General features: G+C 37.0%; 1 protein-coding gene across 1 annotated transcript; it reads right to left on the reverse strand.

Annotated features, from left to right (window-relative positions):
• Positions 1-10,324: 10,324 nt before the first annotated feature.
• Positions 10,325-11,347, reverse strand: LOC141398214 (uncharacterized). Its single transcript, XM_073975451.1, has one exon. It carries the CDS (start codon positions 11,345-11,347, stop codon positions 10,325-10,327), a length of 1,023 nt encoding a protein of 340 aa, XP_073831552.1.
• Between the last annotated feature and the right edge of the window lie 8,001 nt (positions 11,348-19,348).

Raw genomic sequence — 19,348 nt, forward strand, 5'->3', positions numbered from 1 at the left:
TAAAACTAAATCCCCTATTTTAATATCTATTCTATTCGTATTATTTAATGAATTTAAACTTCTCTTGATTTTAGTCTGTTCAATTATATTTCTAGCGTTTTCTAATGAAAGTTTTAATCTAAGCTTCAATTCTTTAGCATAATTCTCTGTATCATACACTTTTTCACTATTCATTACTTTCTCGCCTGGCATTGTTGGTAATTTTCCAAAAATTAACTCGAATGGTGAATACCCTGTGTCAACATGTGGTGTTATGTTGTATGCAAAAGCATAATATGGTATCCATTCATTCCAATTATCATTATTCACAAAAGTAAGAAAATATTCATTAAGGACTCTATGATTTCTTTCTACTGAACCTACTGTTTCATGATGGTAAGGTGTGGAAAATTTCTGTTCTATATTCAACAGTTTACACATCTCATCCATCAGTTCATTAACAAATTCTGATCCTCTGTCAGATTTTAGAGTCTTAAATATTCCGTACTTTAATACTAAATATTCATTTAAACTTCTAGCTATTGATTTAGCTTCTTTTGTCTGCATTGGTACTGCTATTATATATTTTGTTAACTCACATTGCATAGTTAAAATGTATCTATAATTATCTGAGGGTCTCAAGGGTCCTACCGTGTCAATTACTACTGTATCAAAGCTACTTAATGGTGTATCTGTCTTCATTAACGGTTCTTTGGTATGTCTAATCTGTTTATTTCTTTGGCACAAATCACATGTAGATACGTATTTCTTTACCATCTTGCACATGTTCTTCCATATATATTTCTGTTTTAGTTTTAATAATGTTTTTCTTACTCCAAAATGACCTCCGCATGGTGTATCATGATATAATTTTATCAATTCATATTTTTCTTTTTCATTAAATATTTTTCGAGGATTTTCGTATAAAAGAATTCTGACGTCACTATTTTTCAAATATTTATTCATTTTTTCTTTAAATTTCCCATGGGTTATTATTTCAAATATATCGTCACTTTTACTAAGTGCGATATTCTTAATACTCAATCTGCTTAACTCAGATGATAGCTTCTCCAAAATATTATCTAGATAATAAGGATTATCACTACATCTTATGGCCAATTCGTTCACAGAATGATTATCAAGAAAAGTGAATTCTTTTGTCGACACATCAATTATAAATTTTAATTTTTTAGCTAGCTTTATATCTTTAATGGATGTACATTCCACTACTTTGAGTTGATCAGGCTCATCGGGATATGTCATCTCATTATCTTTATCCATATTGCGCAATTTATTTTTCATTCCTCGTGTTATCACCAGCGATTTCTTAACTTTTTCGTCAATATTCTTAGGTATCATTGTTTTTAATATATTGGAGTCTATTTTAATACGTGAAAGTGCATCAGCATTAGTATTATTAATTCCTTTCTTATACACAATTTCAAAATCATAGTCTGATAATTCTAATCTAATTCTTGTCAATTTGGAACTTGGATTCTTATGAGAAAACAATGAGACTAGTGGACGATGATCCGTAACCACTATAAATTTCCTACCATAAAGATAAGGATGGAAAAACTGAATTCCCCAATGTATACCTAATAATTCCTTTTCAATGACTGGCATATTTTTCTCATGTTTATTCAAAGAGCGGCTTGCATAAGATATTGGTCTATCATTTCCTATTTCTCCTTGCGATAGTATTGCACCTAGAGCAAAATCAGAAGCATCTGAAGTTAGTATAAAAGGTTTATCAAAATCTGGATACTGTAAGATTGGTGGTGTTATTAACTTATTTTTAAGTGTCTCAAATGACTTTTGGCATTGTTCCGTCCATTCAAATTTAGTGTTCTTCTTAGATAATGAGTTCAAACATGTGGTTATTTCGGCAAAATTTTTAATGAATCGTCTATAGTAATTACAAAATGCTACGAATCTTCTAACGTCATCTGCGTTTTTTGGAACTGGATACTTGGTTATTGCATCGTATTTTGAAGGATCTGGCTTAATTCCATTAGGAGTTATTAAATGACCTAAATAAACTACCTCTGGTTTCAAAAAACAACATTTATTAGGGTTGAGTTTCAAATTGTACCTATTCAGTCTATCTAGTACCTTAATGAGATTCTCATTGTGGTGTTTGAAACTACATCCAAAAACTATTATGTCATCCACATAAAGAAATGCTTCAGACTCCAAACCAGACAAGGCTATTGTCAACATACGTTGAAAACTATTAGATGATATTTTAAGACCAAAAGGTAACCTTGTATACTGATAATGCCCATTAGATGTCGAAAATGCTGTCAGTGGTCTTGACTTAGGATCAAGTTCAATCTGATGAAAAGAACTAGTCATATCTAACGTCGAAAAATATTTCGCTCTACCCAATCTATCCAAAATATCATCCAAACGAGTTAATGGAAACTTGTCATTAACAATCTTATCATTAAGTTTCCTAAAATCTACAACTAATCTCCATTTCTTCAAATCCGTCTGTCCTTTCTTTGGAACTAAAAGCAATGGTGCATTATAAGGACTAACTGATGGTTCAATTACTCTACTTTTCAAAAGATCTTGTACTTGAGCATTTATTTCTTCCTTATGTGCTTGTGGTAGTCTATAATTCTTTATATAAACAGGATTTTTGTCTTCAAGGTTAATTTTCTGCTTATAAAAATTGTTTGTCGTTAAATCCTCATCTTCAAGATGGAATGTCGACTGATATTTCCTTAATATAGCTACAATTTCTTTCCTATGACCTTCACTTAAGTCATCTAAATTAATTTTGCTTATTAACCTCTCAAAACGTTCATCCGTATAACTACTGTGTGAGTAAGAATGGTTAAATGTAAGTATATCATAATTGCTTAAAGGAACCGTTTCTAATTTCATATGATCTATCGTCATGTCTTGGTCAGTAACGTTCAGTAATTTGATATGCTTATTTCCATTTTTCGGAATTATAGAATTAGCCAAAAACACACCTTTCGTAATTTCCCGATTTAATACTACTGCGTCTTCTACCAAATTGATGGTAAAAGGTAGAATGATTTCACTCCTCTTCGGTACAACTACCTGATTAATTTTGAAAGAACTATCATGTATAGGAATTGTGATGCTTTCACCATTTAAATTAAATGTTAGGATATACCTATCATAATCAACGTTACACTTATATTTCGATAAAAAATCTCTGCCTAAAATTCCATCTGTACTAAGTGGAATATCATTTGATACTAGCTGAACACTATGCTCCATAACCATACCATTTATATCTATTTTAATATTAGTTGACCCAAAAGATTTAATTATTTCCCTCGAAATGCCTGTTAAATTGCAATAATCATCCGGATTTTCCTCATAACGGTACAAAAATTTTTCTTTACATAAAGAAATATCTGCACCCGTATCAATTAAAAATGTAAGTGGATAGTCTACATCTACTATGTTTAATCTTACATAATTCTTGAGGTTAGATGATATACTGAAAATGTTTCTGTTTTTTACTGTGTGCTCTCCGAAGACGAAGGTCTTGGGGTCTCCGGAACTTGAAAGTTTCCCTGATCTTGTACCTGGTTAACATTATAATCCCTACTATTGTAGTCATTGTTGTTTCTGTTATTGTTACCATTATGGTTATTATTGTTCCAGTTGTTATTGTTTTTCCTATTTCCATTATTATTCTTGTTATTATTATTGCTGTTATTACGTCCATTCCTGTTATTATTTTTGTTGTTTTTATTACCTTTATTTCGGTTGTAGCCATTATTATTATTACTGTCATTGTTACCATTATTGTTGTTATATCGTTTGTTATTATTACCGTTATTGTAATATTTCTTTTTACCATTTTTATTATCCCTATTAGTTTGTGCATTATGGTACATCACGTCTTTCTGTTTCGTACGAGATACGTATCTTTCTGCAATTCGCAAAGCATCGGCAAATGTCGATACACGACTAGCCTCAATAGTTGAAACAATTTGTTGATCCTGAAGCCCATTCAAGAATGCATTGAATGCTGTCAGGTTGTTAGTAGCTATTATTGCTTCTCTACATTGTTCACCTAAATCAGAAATCTGAATCTCGTTAAGCTCAGAAACAAGACTTTCTATTTTATTAGCGAAACCTTGCAAGTTGTTATTTCTCTGAGTTAAACCAGTCAATTCGTTCAAAATGGCATTAGACGACTTTACGGGCTTATAGGCTGCTTTTAAGGCAGACAATAATTCAGTAATGTTCTTAGGTACTCCTTTCTGTTTCACCCTATTCTTGACCCGACTATCTAATCTTGAACAAAAAACATATTTAAAGAAGAATTCTTTCTTTTCCTCGGGAACTGTCTCGTATACTAACTCTAGATTAGCAGCGAAACTCTCCAAATCTTCTTTTTTACCTGTAAAAACCGGTATTAAAGTAACAATAGTCTTCAGATCACTGGTCTCCATCTTGCCTTCTTGTTCTGCAGTGTTTTTATCTCTAACCTGTTGAGCTGATTCTGAGTGTTCTAATAATAAGCCTAAAGCTTCAGCTTTCAATTCGTTAAACCTCGTCCGAAACTTAACTGGATCTACGAGCTCTTCTTTTTCTAGTATGTTCTTAAAGTCTGTTTGTAAGTTTTCTAACTCTAATTTCTTTTTTCCTATGGTTTCCTTTGTGTACGGTTTGCTCAATGACTTTCTCGCATTCGATATTAATATACCTAAAGACTGTAAAACTTTATCCATGGTCTATTACAATTCTTAACTACAATATTATTTTTCTTCATTCAATCACGGTATTACAATTTTTAACTACAATGTTATGTTTCTTCAATTAATCATGGTATTACAATTTTTAGTCTCGGTTTCTACTGCAACGCACTCAACCTGGCTTGTTGCTTGCGTATTTGTTTCTTTACATATTTTCTTAGGTATCTAATAATAACTACCAAAGTTATTATTATACAAACTAATATTAGTACCTCAATGCTAATACTAACGGCTGTTGGTGCATTGGCCGTAGCCTGTATCACCTCGCTGATTTTTGTTTGTGTACTCCCCATTTATAAATATTGTCTTTTTGTCCTTTTATTAGTTATTTATTAATCCATTCTATATATTCTTTCTTTTTTTAAATACAAACTGTTGACCACGAGCGCAACGCGCTTACTGGTCCTAACGTCTGCAGATTGATGCAGCGTTTTATTCTCTTTTTAAACTCCTAGCGCTGAGATAGTTTTTTAATAGGAAATCTATTTCATCGATGCGTATCCAGAGCCTGGAAGCACGTTCCCATGGAGGTGGCGGATCGGAATTTACCTCACGAATCAGTAGAGCTCTTTCCTTTTTGAGCCTCCACGTATAACCTCCTCTCGTCCTCGGTTTTGTGACTTTCGGGATTTTTATGTCCTCTTCTTTTGCATTATTGAGCCCGTTTCGTCTTCTGTATTCTTGAATGGTTAGCGGCTGCGGTCCCGACATCTGTGGTGAATCCACGATCCACGGCTTGGATCGGACTGCCCGGACAGTACGGCAGTGTCTTCAAAGAAAAAAAAAAAATTTTAGCAGAGATCTGCGGCTTGACGCAGGAACTGCTTTTTCCCGACTGCGGATAGAGCGCAGGAACTGCGGATGGAACGCAGGATACTTGCTGACTAGAGAGCAAGATTTGGCAGGATCGCCATGTAATGTTGAAAGGAAAACTCAGAGGATTTCTCTCTAACTTTGCTAATAGAGCAAAGTGCAAGTTCAGAATAGGTCTGCCTTCTTTATTTTTTCTTCGCTATTTATATACAATTCTTAAATCTAACATTGAGTTCTTATTTTCTAATATTCACAAAAATACTCGATATTGAACAACTCCCAACCAATAGGAAAAGAGTTCAATATCGTTACAATTACATATGTATGTGTATATGTAATATCCCACATATATTGTCATACATTTGAGTCTTTCACTCATATTCATATTTTAGAATTTTACTCAATGAATTTACTATTGGGATATTCTTCAATCCCATTGGCCAACTGACTCATTACAATAGTCTTGAATTCCAATTGGAACTCTAAACCATTGCCCTACATATGAGTGAGTAATGAACTCGCTGTGGCGCTGCGAAACAAAAAGAAAAACAAAGCAATGAACTCGTAGTGGCGCTCGATCAGCATAACAAAACAAAATATCGAACATCTAAATGTATGGCAACATAATGTGTTGGTGACATACTACAATTGTTTACACTTGTTATGATTTACATATTTTCTAATTTTTGCCGCAGTCACCGCTAACTCCAATCGACAGTGGCGAGCAAAAGTTTACACATTTATAAACATTTCTGGGCCCCAGAGTGACAAGTGTAAACTACTATACGATTCTATATATATATATATATATATATATATATATATATATATATGTTGCTCCATACGATTCAAGGCCTCTGGCATATTACTGATTGGTCCAGCGAACACGTACCCCAGCTGCGTGTTGTAGGCCCGCACATCTCCAACTCCCACCGCCACGCATCCAGTCTTCCTCAGTGCATTGTAGGTATCGGCCCCTAGCTCCAATTCTACGGGCGTGTTTCCCCTGGGATCTGGGTCGGCCATTGCATAGTTTGTAAAGCCCCTGGCGGGTTCCTCCAGCAGAGCTTCTGAATAAATGCGTCTGGGGAGGTCGTCGACGATTCTAGCGTTGACCTTTAGGGTCCAATTGGTACTAACTCTCCGGGGCGATATGGTAAACGACGTGAAGCGAGCCCCATTGAACGTCCTTTGCTGCAGGCCAAAGCGTCTGAAGGCAGCGTATGAAATCTTTCACATGGTGGCCGATTGGTTCTCGAGAGCCCTCACCATCACAAACCCCTCCATTCCCTCTGCCATAATTCGAATCATTGCCGTGGGCACAAACACAAGGTCCCAGGCAAAGGCCGGCGCATTTACGGCTTCAGTGTTTAGGGGCACTTCGTCCAATTGAGATGCCCCGTGCAATAAAGTGTGGTGCTGACTGTCACACCTCCGACAGCCGACCAAACTTGGACAATGGGGGGCTAAATGGCTCCTTGCCAGACAATTGCGGCAATAGCCCCGGCGCTCCACTGTTTCGTATCGCTGGAAGGGGGACTGTCGCCGAAAACGAGGGCATGAACTTATGCTGTGGTCTTCCTGGCACAGTCCACAAGCAAACTGCCAGAAACTTGGTCTCTCGTTCACCAGGCGGGGGTTGGGCCTTGCTTTCGAGCGGCTTCTCCTTGGGGATCGATTGGGGCTGTGGGCGGGCTGATTTTGTACGTGGGCTGGGCGGTTACTTTTGGCTGGGCGATTGGGGCTGCGAGCTGGACTGCTGGGGCTTCGGCTTCGGTCTTCATAGCGCCAATCCTGGTTTGGAAGGTAGGCTGCCATGTCTGAAATAAACAGAATGCGAGTACTAGGTTTTTTAGGTAAGGGTCCGACTAGTCAGTCGGAGAAAAGTTTGACTATTTTTGTAATGGGTCTGCTTATATTGCCTCCAGACGTCCGTACGTCTACTACCCGCGTATTCTGATCCGTGCCCTGATATGTCCTTATAATCCGTCCCATCTTCCACTCATTGGGAGCGAGTCTATCGTCCTTAATAACGACTAAATCCCCCTCTTTAACGTTTTCCTTTTCGAATTTCCATTTTGTTCGTCGATGGAGTTCGTGCAAATATTCTAACTTCCATCGGTTGCAGAAATATTGAGAAATGACTCTAAGTCTTTTCCAACGATTTACTAAATTAATATCTGTGTCTGAGACATCAGGCTCCGCTGGAGCAGGAATAGAAGTTCCTATGAGAAAATGCCCCGGAGTCAGGGGTGAAAAATCATCATTGTCGTCGCTAGCTGGACTTAAAGGTCGCGAATTGAGACAGGCCTCAATTCGGGATAAAATTGTTGTGAATTCCTCAAACGTAAAATTCATTTTTGGTAAACTTTTCTTTAAATGTAGCTTAAAAGAGTTAACGCCGGCTTCCCACAAGCCGCCCATGTTTGGCGCACCAGGTCGGATGAACTTCCAGTTAAGATTTTGGTAAAAATTGCTTTCAACCGTAGTTGTTTGTAAGATTTTCATGAGCGCAATTCTATCTCTTTTTATCAAATCAACTGCGCCAACAAAATTTGTTCCATTATCCGAATAAACGCAGGAAGGACAACCTCGCCTAATAACGAATCTTGAAAATGTATTGCTTTTGTAGCAAAACAAATAAAAAGGCACACATAACCTTTTGTGATAAAGCAAGCTCTTCCAGAATAACTTTTAATGTTAAAAGGTCCTGCGAAATCTACACATGTGTTCGTGAAAGGTCTAGATAAAAATGTACGTTCAGGCGGAAGAGAGGCCATTATTTGTTCCTGTGTCCTTTTTTATGTATTATGCATGTTTTACAATTCCGAAGTGTCTTTTTGACCAACGATTTCAATCCAAATATCCAGAATTCGGATCTTATTATTCGGGTCATCAACTGATTTCCACCATGTAACGTGAGTTTGTGAACAAAGTCGACCAATAACTGACTAAAAACGGCTCCATGTGGCAGAATTATTGGATGGCGCTCATTGTATGTAAGTGCTGTAGATTGTACCAATCTTCCATTGGCTCTCAATATTCCTTTCGAGTCTAAAAACGGATTTAAGGTCAAAAGCGAACTTGTTGATGAAATCCGAGTCTTTTTCTCCAATGATTCATACTCATTCAAATAGAAGAACTTTTGAGTCTGTATTATGCTTGCTCGTTTTCCATCTTGAATTTCGGCAGCTGAAAGCTCCGTTGATAATATTCTAAGTTGTTGTCGGTTTGATCCCGAGTTTTTCCAGAAACGTAAGGCATATGCATATGATCTGCAAACTTTTGCTAGCGATGAGAAGTTCTGTAGAGGGTCATCCTTTTCCTCAAAAAGCGTTAGGATTCTAACAGCTTTGGCTTCCAAATTTGTGTCGCTTAGAATTTGGTTCGATGGCCATCTGCCTTTGGGCATTTTGAGCCACTGAGGTCCATGCCACCAGAGGTCCTGAGTCTTCAAGTCGGCAGGCGAACATCCTCGACTTGCTAAATCCGCTGGATTGTCCTCCGAGTCAACATGTCTCCAATTCTCTTGGCCAACGCTCTCAGAAATCTCCGATACTCTATTTCGCACGAATGTGCTCCAATGACAAGGAGGCTTTTTCAACCAAGCCAAAACCATTGTGGAATCTGTCCAAAATTGGGTCGAAAAGTGGGATATTTGTAAATTGTTCGTTATGGAAACTGCCAGTTTGGACAGCAGAACCGCTACTCGGGTCTTGGCGGCTAACAAGAAGGTGTGGGTACTATGATCCGTATGTTCGATTCGGACGTAAATCGCTGCTCCATATGCGCTTTCCGAAGCGTCACAAAAGCCATGAATTTCTACGGAGCCATCTAATGTGAATTGTATCCATCTTGGAACCTTGAGATTTTCAATCTTTTGGCTATTTGTGACGAAGTTTTTCTAGTTCATGTGAGTCACTGGCTTCAGTGGGTCATCCCAATCGATTTTATCCAGCCAGATTTGCTGCATAATAAGCTTCGCTACTACTACCACTGGCGCCAGCCATCCACAAGGGTCAAACAATTTCGCTATGGTTGATAAAACTTCTCGTTTTGTATATTTGTCTTGATTTTCCATTTGTGGTGGCGTAAAAGAGAAGAAGTCTCCAGAAATATTCCATCGAATACCCAGTGTTTTTGTGGAAGCATCCTCAGAAATATCCAACCAATTCAGTGGCAGTAACTTTTCCTCCGAAATATCTTTAATAACATTATGATCATTTGAGGCCCATTTCATGAGGGTAAAACCAGCAGAGTCCAAAGCTGAGACCAATTCCTTTCTGGCCGTGATCGCTTGTTCTTATGTATGACCGCCAGCCAATACATCATCAACGTATAGATTGTTTAATATTATATCTGCTACTTTCGGATGCAGGTCTTTAATATCTTCCGCTAACTTAATGAGCGTCCTCAATGCTAAAAATGGCGCGCAGTTTACTCCAAAAGTTACTGTTAACAGCTCGAAATCCTCTACAGGGTCTGCCGGTGATTTTCTGAATAAAATCCTTTGGTATTTTGTTTGATTTGGGTCCAAAAGTATTTGCCGATACATCTTAGTGATGTCGGCGTTAAAAGCGTATTTGAAAAATCTCTATTTGAAAATTTGAAGTACTAAGTCCTGTTGTAGTATGGGCCCAGGAAATAATATGTCGTTGAGAGTTGTTTTATTTGATGATGGGCACGAAGCGTTGAATACGACTCTAAGTTTCGTTGTAATACGATCAGGTTTTATTACTGCGTGATGTGGCAGGTAATAATTTGGCATATTGTTAATTTCATGTGGGTTCGAGGTACTCGAGTATCGATTTATCGTATTGTTCCTTAATATCTGGTGTACTCATAAGTTTCCGTTCCATTCTATAGAATTGTGCTAAGGCAATGTTCCGGGAATTTCCCAATTCCTCGCATTTTTTAAATGGGAGAGTCACAACATATCTTCCATACTTGTTTCGTATTGTTGTATCAATGAAATTCGTTTCGCAAAATTGGTCTTCTTCTGACCGTAAAACTTTTTTAGGGGTCACTTCCACCTCCCAAAAACTTGTAAGTATTTTCTCAATTGAAGTTGTATTCAGCAAAGCAATTTGTTTTCGTTGGATAGCATTTCCAGGAATGGGTCCTCCAACAATCCATCCAAATTTAGTTCTTTGAGTTAGAATTGATCCAAACGTTTTCATGGGAATTCCAAGTGTAAATATCAACGGTCCTATGTCCATACTGATGAGTAAATCAATAGGTTGACTGATGTAAAACTTCGGGTCAGCTAGCTCCAATGATGTTATGTCTCGAAGTTGTGATTTATCTAAGTTTTGTGGTGGTAGATTTGATGGTAGGGTTTTTAAAACTGGAGCCCAAACCTCCAGTTTAAAACTAGGGTCGAACTTGGATCTCAATGTGAACAGGCAAGATTTCGTTGAAGTCTCCGAAACAAATTGATTTAATCCAGTGACATGAACTAAATTGCTCTTTGTTGGTAATTTCAGCAAATTTTTAAGTTTTTCCGAAATAAATGTGGATTGTGATCCAGAATCAATGAGTGCTCTGGCATCGTAAAGTTGTCCCCTGGTTTCTATTTGTACCATGGCAGTAAAGAGTAGTGTACCTCCAGATTGTTGCTGACTAATTTGCTTTTCCTGAAGGGTCAAAGTTGTAACTGTAGCTGATTCTAGGTTTTGTGTGGACTGTATTTGTGGTGTATGAGCGGCGGCACTGTTTCTAGGTTGTGTCTCCACTCGAGCTAGGTATGTATTTGAAGATTGGGTTTCCGTTCCCTTATGTAACAAAGTGTGATGTCTCATCGTGCAGGTTCGACATCCAAAACGACTCTTACAATCCTTTACACCATGGTTAGATGACAAGCAGTTGTAGCATAAATGAGAGGTCTTCACGATATGAATTCTATCATTTACACTCTTCTTTTGAAATTCCGTACAATCTCGTATAAAATGTTTAGATCTGTAAACTTGGCAGGTTTGGGCAACTTGTGTAGTATTTTGAGTTCTATTCTGTAGTAAATTCTGACTTGAATTGGGTCTTCCTCCAGAATTATTTGTATTCCTTGTAACATTTGCTTGAAATGTGTTCAAAAATCTAGGATTGTTGTAAGTAGGTTGTTTCTGCTGATTGAATTTTGAAGTTGATGGTTTTATTTTTCCAACAGATTCCATCGTTTTGAACTTGTTGGTTAAGAAATTGTCAAATTGTTCCCATTTCGGTAGAATTTTGCAACTGTTGAGTGAGTTCTCGAATTCCTCCAAAAAATTTCTCGCCAATTTTGAAGCACAAATGTATATTAGACGGGGTTCCCATCCTTTAACATCAACTTCCAATAATTCCAAAGTTTGTATGCAGCTATTGACAGTTCTTTGTAGTTTTTGTATTGAGTGACTTGAGTCAGCAGAAACTCCAGGCAGATTAAAAAGTGTCTTTATTTCCTCATTTACTTGCATCCGTTTATTCTCGTAGCGATCAGTAAGATTTTTCCATGCAAGCTCAAATCCATCATTGGTTAGTGGTACGTGACAAATAATTTCCTTTGCTTCCCCAGTGGTCTTCTGCTTCAAATAAAATAACTTTTCTACGTTGCTTAGTTTTGATCCTTTAATGTAAATCGCAGTAAATAAATCTCTAAAAGTGGGCCATTCCCGATATCCTCCTTTAAAGGTCTCTGTATCGCATGGTGGTAAGCGAGATACACCAGTAAACTCCTTTTCCGTTCCTTGTTGGGGCACTAACGATTCTCTTTTTGTTTGTTCCAACATCCGTTTATCACGAACGCTTTGCAATTGTATATTAATGGCACTTAATGCCTTTTTGTACGCGTCCATCGCCTCCATATAATTTTTCCTTAATTTATTTTTGTCAATTTCTTTTCCTCCTTCCTCTGGTTTATGTTCTCTGCATTCAACATACGCTCTCTTGACTAAACTCCAATGTGAATCTAACTCCATACGGGTTGTTTCTAAAGTGTCCGCCGTATCCTCTGGGTTGGTGATTGAAAAAATTAAAATATAATCCAACAGGTCGTTGACGCTGTTCGCGTATCTATCGCATAATGTCTTGTCCATCTTCCTTTTGTGCGTATAACTTTTCAAAAATTTTGTTTGTTTTCCAAAATCCGAAAGAAGCCCAACGAGAAGGACTTACTTTGTTCAAGATTTGAACTTTTCTTAACTTTTTAATTCTCGAAAGTAAGAAAGTTTTCTCCTTAAAATAGCTGACAACGAACTAGCGGGCCAATTTTTCCAAAAATACGCAAAAACCTTGAAAATATTTGAAGAAAATCAAGAATATCTTCTTAGTTCTGGTCACCGCTAAACTGTTATATCGTTTCTCAATCCACAGTCTGGAGAAAATCTTAATTTTTCCACAAAATGCGTATTTAAAACGTTTGCAAATATGTTTGGGTGAGCGAAAAGTCAAATGAGAGAAGCTTGATCCAATTATAAACAAGAAAAAATCAATCACGCGAAAAACAATTGAATAAAAAACGAATAAATGTCCAAATCCAAATCAAAAATGTCAGCGAAATTGAAAAAAGATCCAGGAAAGTGATTAGCTGCTTCATCCGTCCACCAAACGAGGTTTAATCCAATGTCGAAAATGCTGGGTTGCCGTAAAAGTCCAAACGACGAATATCCACGATTTGTAAATGCGAATATTCCAAAATTGCATAAAATCTCTTGTTGAGTGTCCTTTACTAGGAGGATTTTATGGCTTTTCGATATATTTTTTTTTCAAAAATATGTTTTATTTAGAGTAGAGTCAGGATATTTGTCTAAATCGGCAAATATTCTAAGTAAACGTTAGAAGTTTTTTCAACAAGGAAAAAAATTGCGGTAGACGACGGTGTTTTGGGTCAAAAAAATGCAACGTGGAATACCAACAGGTCTCCAAATTATTAAAAAATACGAAAAATTCCAAAAAAGTATAGTTTTCCACAAAGTGGTTATTCAAAACAAATTTATACCAGCAAAATATTTCTGCAATAAATCACAGAAATATCTTGGATCACAGAAAGTTGCTGAAAAGTTATAGAAGTTTATAAAATCATGAAATAATATAGTAAAGGGTTAAACTAACTACTTTGGCAAAAAATACTTTTTTAAAATTATCGACGTATTTGTATGCTGGGTTGCTGAGCCGTCTGTCCAACGGACGCTTATTATATTTCGCATGAAATTTATATCGTTTCTAGGTTATGTATTGTTTTTTTTCGTATTTTGTATGTCTGTGCACCAGACGTGTAAGCTTTTTTCCAAAAATTTCCAAAATGATTTCAGGTTATGTGTTTTTGTGTAATAATCTCTGTATCTTTCCAACAGACAATACTTAGTTACAAAAAAATTCCAAATAGAAGTTTGTAGGGTATGTAATCGCTGTGTCTGTCCACCAGACGTAATTTATTTTTTTCCAAAAATATTTTCTAGGTTAAGATTGTTGCTCAAGTTTTGTTTCAGAAGTAAAGTATTTTTGAAAAAAAAAAAAACAAAAAATATTTTTAGGTTAGTAAATAATGATATGTCTGTCCGCCAAAAATATCAAAAAAAAAACCAATAAAGTTTGATTTAATTTTAGCTGCTTGAGTTTCTGTCCTCTTCCATATTTTCGTAGAATATTCTAGGTTAAGATTTATTGCACAAGCATTTGTCTGTCCACCAGACCTTGCTATTTAATTCGCTATGTATTGTTTTGAAATATGGCGTTATGTTTTTCCAATATTTGTATGTACTAATTAAATATGCGGTTTGTGTATTCGTAGTGACGCCAACTTTCCCAAGTTATTTGTATATGACGAATTTTGTGTATGTAAAAGTATGGCGTTTATGTACTTTTCTAAACTTCCACACAAAAAAATATGCCGGTTATGTATTTTCCTAAACTTCCACACAAAAAAAATATGGCGGTTATGTATTTTTCTAGGGACGCCGACTTTCCAAATTTATTTGTATGTAAAGATTTTATATATTCAAAAAATACGACGTCTATGTATTTAGCCGAACTCGTTTCCACTAATTTCCAAATCCAATTTTTGCAAATTTTAGGTTAGAATTCCCAAAAATTGCGCGAAAAAATGTCTGTGGGGCAGTAAGCAGGTTCCAAAACGAGGGTCAAAGGTGTGTCATATATGGCTCAGGGCAAATATTAACGATTTGCCTGCTCCAAATATGGTTTTGGTAAAAAAACTTCCACAAGTACTCACTTTGACGTTGAATTTGGGTCGTTCTCCTTGGTGTGTTTTTGTATTGTTTGGTGTAGTTTTTTTTGTAGAAATTTATTTTGCGTTTTTCGGTTCTGTTTCGATTTTTTTGTCGTTTCCTACCCCTGTGCACTGTTCACTTTATATAGAGTCTATTTTGTCTGTATGATTATGTATGTTAACTTTTTGTATTAATTTGTGCGAATTTGTATATTTAAATTTTTCTAAATTTTTGTAATTCGTACCACTGTGTTATGTTCGTACCACTGTGCAACGTTAATTTGTTTTATATTTGTGTAGGATCACTTTGTGTATGAAAAAATTGGTATTTATTGTAATTTTTTGTTATCACACACAAGTTTTTTGAAATAGTTCGGGAACGGAAAAATGGAAAATATGTCAAAAAAACTGGAACAAATGTCAAAGTCGGCGTATCAGCCAATCAGACGCCGGCAACCATGTTACTATTTTTTTACTCGCCCAAATTTGTCGTGTAAAAAGTTTTTAAAGAGAGCGTCATTCAGCGCCATTTTTGTTTAAAGAGAAGTGAACATTTTACAACTTTTTTGTGTACGGGAACGCTTTTTCGAGTAAAATGTGTAAAAGTCGTAAAAATTGTAAAAACTTTTTAGTTCTGGAACACAGCTTATTTGTGTATTTTTCCACTGTGAACCACTGTTCACTCACTCACCGCACTGTATTTCCTCACTTTTGTGTTTCACTGTAATTCTCTTTGTTCCCTTTTCTTTTGTAAACGTAGTTATTTTCTTCGTTCCCTTTTGTGTTATAAGGGTTCAATTTTTTGTTCACTGAAGGGAACCCTATTTATTTTTTTCCCTTTTTTATGCCGATCTTGTACTTTTGCATGTATGTACATATGTATGTATGTACTCACGGATTTTATGTCACTTGTTTTAAAATGTTGTCGTTCTTTTTTGTTGTAAATATGTAATCACTGTTTCTTGTATATTTCTTGTAAATGCTTTTTTTGTATGTCACTCACTGATGTATGTATGTTTTTTTCCCAATTAACCGCACTTTTCACTCTTGTCCACTCACTGTTATTGTTATAGTTTTTGTAATTTGCCCGCACTTCTTGTATGTATGTATGTATGTACTTTTTGTGTTTTTAGTTATTTAAAAAACGTCACTTTTATCCGGCACTGAAGGATCAAATGTTTCGCGGCTTACCTTTTGTATGCCTTTTTGTAATAATAAGAGTTGTTGTTTTTCGTTTTAAATTCAAGGTGTTGTTTTTTTATTTACAATTTAGGTTAAGTAGCAAATTTAATGTAGTTTTTAGTTTTAAGTAGGCAATATTTACAAGTTTTTATTCACAATTCTTTAGGGGTTTAAGTAGATAATGTTTAGGCAATTTTTAGGTGATTTTAAATAGGTAAATTTCGCAAGTAAATTTTAGGACAATTTTTGGGTACATTTAGTTTAGCTTTTAGGTAAAACGAATAGGCAAATTTTAGGGAATTCAAGGTAAGTATTTATGTATGTGTTTGTGTTTAACTTATTTTTTAGCTAGTAAGTTTTAATTAGTAAATTGTAGTTTGTAAGTAGTTTTAATTAGGTAAATTTAGGTTTTAACAATATTTTTGTGTGTTTGTACTTTAACTTATTTTGTACTTTGGGGTATTTTGTGTTGCTTCTTTATGTTTATAAATTCAATGTATATTTCGTTTGTGTAAATTCACTTTTGTTTCTATATGTTGATTTTTTGTTTAATATTTTTGTTGCTCCTTGCAACTTTATGTTTAAATTTTAAAAGTGTGATTTTTATGTTGTATAAAAAGTTCAGTGTTCTGTAATAATTAATTTGTTAATGTTCACTGATGTTTTTAACTTTTCTGTTTAATGTTTTGCACTTGTCACTGGGGGGAAACTTTAAACTTACGCGTTCGCGGTTATAAAAAGAACTGGCCGATGCAATAATTTTCATGAGCTTAGCTAAGCGATTTACAAATCCACTTTATGTTTATTTACTTCCAATCGGTTGGAATTTACCGGTGACTGCGTAGTAGTGTTGGTGAATTATTTACATTGTTTACACTTGTTATGTTTTACATATTTTCTAATTTTTGCCGCAGTTACCGCTAACTCCAATCGACAGTGGCGAGCAAAAGTTTACACATTTATAAACAATATTTTTTTATTTTTATTTATTTGATGGTCTTTCCAGTTCAACTTTTCAAAATGAAATGGAGTTTCAAATTTGGAATATAATATTTTTACAGAAAGTTTTGGAATTTTCCAACTCGAAACTCATAGCCTAAATGGTTCTAAGCCAAAGTTATTTGAATACAGTTTTTATTTTAAATAGTGGTTAAAACATTCTGCATTCACAGGGTTGTGATGAACCAACTCGCGTGATTCACTGTGGTCAACGCTGGGCAGTGCAAGGCCACCATGTACGTTCGGCCGAAAGTTTCCTTGTGATTCAGGTTGGAGCATGGTATGGTGCTGATAGCATTTTCGGCAGACATCTTTTTTGGAATGGCAATCTTTCACCGTGTGACTCTTGGCCGAGCAATTAAGGCAGTATTTGTATTTCCGGATGATATTTATTCTTGCCGGTACCCTTATCATGATGAATTTTGGACAGAACCTCAAGGAATGACGCTGCTTGCAAACGACACATTAGAGATCCCCCACCACCGGGGTGTTATGCGTAATACTCGTGCCTATCGGTGTTTTCAAGGTTTGCAGTTGGGTACCTATAATCTGTATTTGAACGGAGTCTCGTTGATACCTGGGCGAGTCAACGGGTAATGAACTTGGTTTGTCAAGCCCTTGCCGTTGTAAGGAGGCAACGCCACGGTTGACCACTTGACCTTCCAACAACTCAATAACGTTGGATATTCGTACTATTAAAAAACCCCAAAAAACAAAACCCCTCAAAAAACAAAAAACGTCGACTGATGTTGTTGTGGATGCCTTGGCACCCTCAGTCTTCACTTCTACAAGTGCAACTACCTCCCTCTCGTTGACGATTAGGAACATGGACACGGACAATTTTTGCTCAATTTCCCCTACCATCTCGCATTGTGCTCCAATTAGGGGCGTGGACGACAGCCCGGTTTTAGATATCATAAATGATAGTCTAAACAGACATAGTAGGGTACTTCTCTCTAAAATTGAGGAACATTTTTTCCAATAAAAAATGTGGAGGGCGAACAGGTCGACGATGTGAACGACTCAACCTTAACCAATGTGGAAGGTATAATGGACACCACTTTTATTCCCTCCACCGGTCAAGCTGAGTCGCCACTTCTGTCTGACAAGGTCGTATCTCCAACATGTTCAGGTGGAGGAAAACAACCATTGCTTCTTAAACAAACTGCGGGGGATGAAGTTGTCGGAGAGTGTGACGCAACCATGGACGACATGGATGAGTCACAAAAACCTTCAACTTAAAAAAAAAACGCAGCAAGTAAAGAAGCAATGGACAGAAAGGACTATCGTTTTGCGATATCGTATTGCAAGCGATTCGTCAATAAAAAACAATCGCCGAAGGGAATTTAAATTAATTCGGAAGAACCTAAAGTTTGTGAGGAGGTTCGAAAGAAAATATCCTCACTTAACGATTAAGGATTTTCAAGCTAATGAAATTCCCACGTCGTGTAAGGGAGGGAATCCTGTCGTAACCCTCATGGAAGTGACGACAGAATGCCCTCCTGCTCTACCCGCAGTTGACCTGTCTAAACCCGTCGCCCCTCCTTCAAAGCCCCTAAACAAGGTGATGGAGGTGGGTCAGCTGATGGGCAGGGGGAAGCTCGCAAAACGAAATGATGGTTCTGTGGCAGTGTCGGCATCCTCAAAGGCTGCTGGCTCAGTGACCAATTCAATTGCACCCGTGGTGGTGAAGAGGATGAGGTCTTCTGAGGAAAAACCACCAGCAGCGAAGAAATCAACGCTGTCACGGCCGACTATTTCACATATGTACCTCTGCTGCATCGGCAACCAAGGTTAGTGCAGGAGCTAGTAACTGTGGAGCTGAGAACTCCACAGCAGCTGCCACCTTGCAGAAACCTTGTGAGCCGGTGGTGATCAAGGATAGTGTGAAGGACAACACAGGGAAGAACAACACTTCCACAGTTCTACCCGCAGTTGACCTGTCTAAACCCGTCGCCCCTCCTTCAAAGCCCCTAAACAAGGTGATGGAGGTGGGTCAGCTGATGGGCAGGGGGAAGCTCGCAAAACGAAATGATGGTTCTGTGGCAGTGTCGGCATCCTCAAAGGCTGCTGGCTCAGTGACCAATTCAATTGCACCCGTGGTGGTGAAGAGGATGAGGTCTTCTGAGGAAAAACCACCAGCAGCGAAGAAATCAACGCTGTCACGGCCGACTATTTCACATATGTACCTCTGCTGCATCGGCAACCAAGGTTAGTGCAGGAGCTAGTAACTGTGGAGCTGAGAACTCCACAGCAGCTGCCACCTTGCAGAAACCTTGTGAGCCGGTGGTGATCAAGGATAGTGTGAAGGACAACACAGGGAAGAACAACACTTCCACAGTTCTTGTAGCTTCACAAAAACCTTGTGAACCAGCAAGCAAGTCTCAAGACTAAACCTGCACATCCAGGCAAGGTGACA

Source organism: Musca autumnalis, unplaced genomic scaffold, assembly GCF_047663935.1.
Source record: "Musca autumnalis isolate F117 unplaced genomic scaffold, ASM4766393v1 scaffold_3, whole genome shotgun sequence".
In the NCBI taxonomy this organism is placed as follows: Eukaryota; Metazoa; Arthropoda; class Insecta; order Diptera; family Muscidae; genus Musca; species Musca autumnalis.

Coding starts and splice junctions, on each gene's coding strand:
- LOC141398214 (XM_073975451.1), bottom strand. CDS start 11,347: ATGAGACATCACACTTTGTTACATAAGGGAACGGAAACCCAATCTTCA.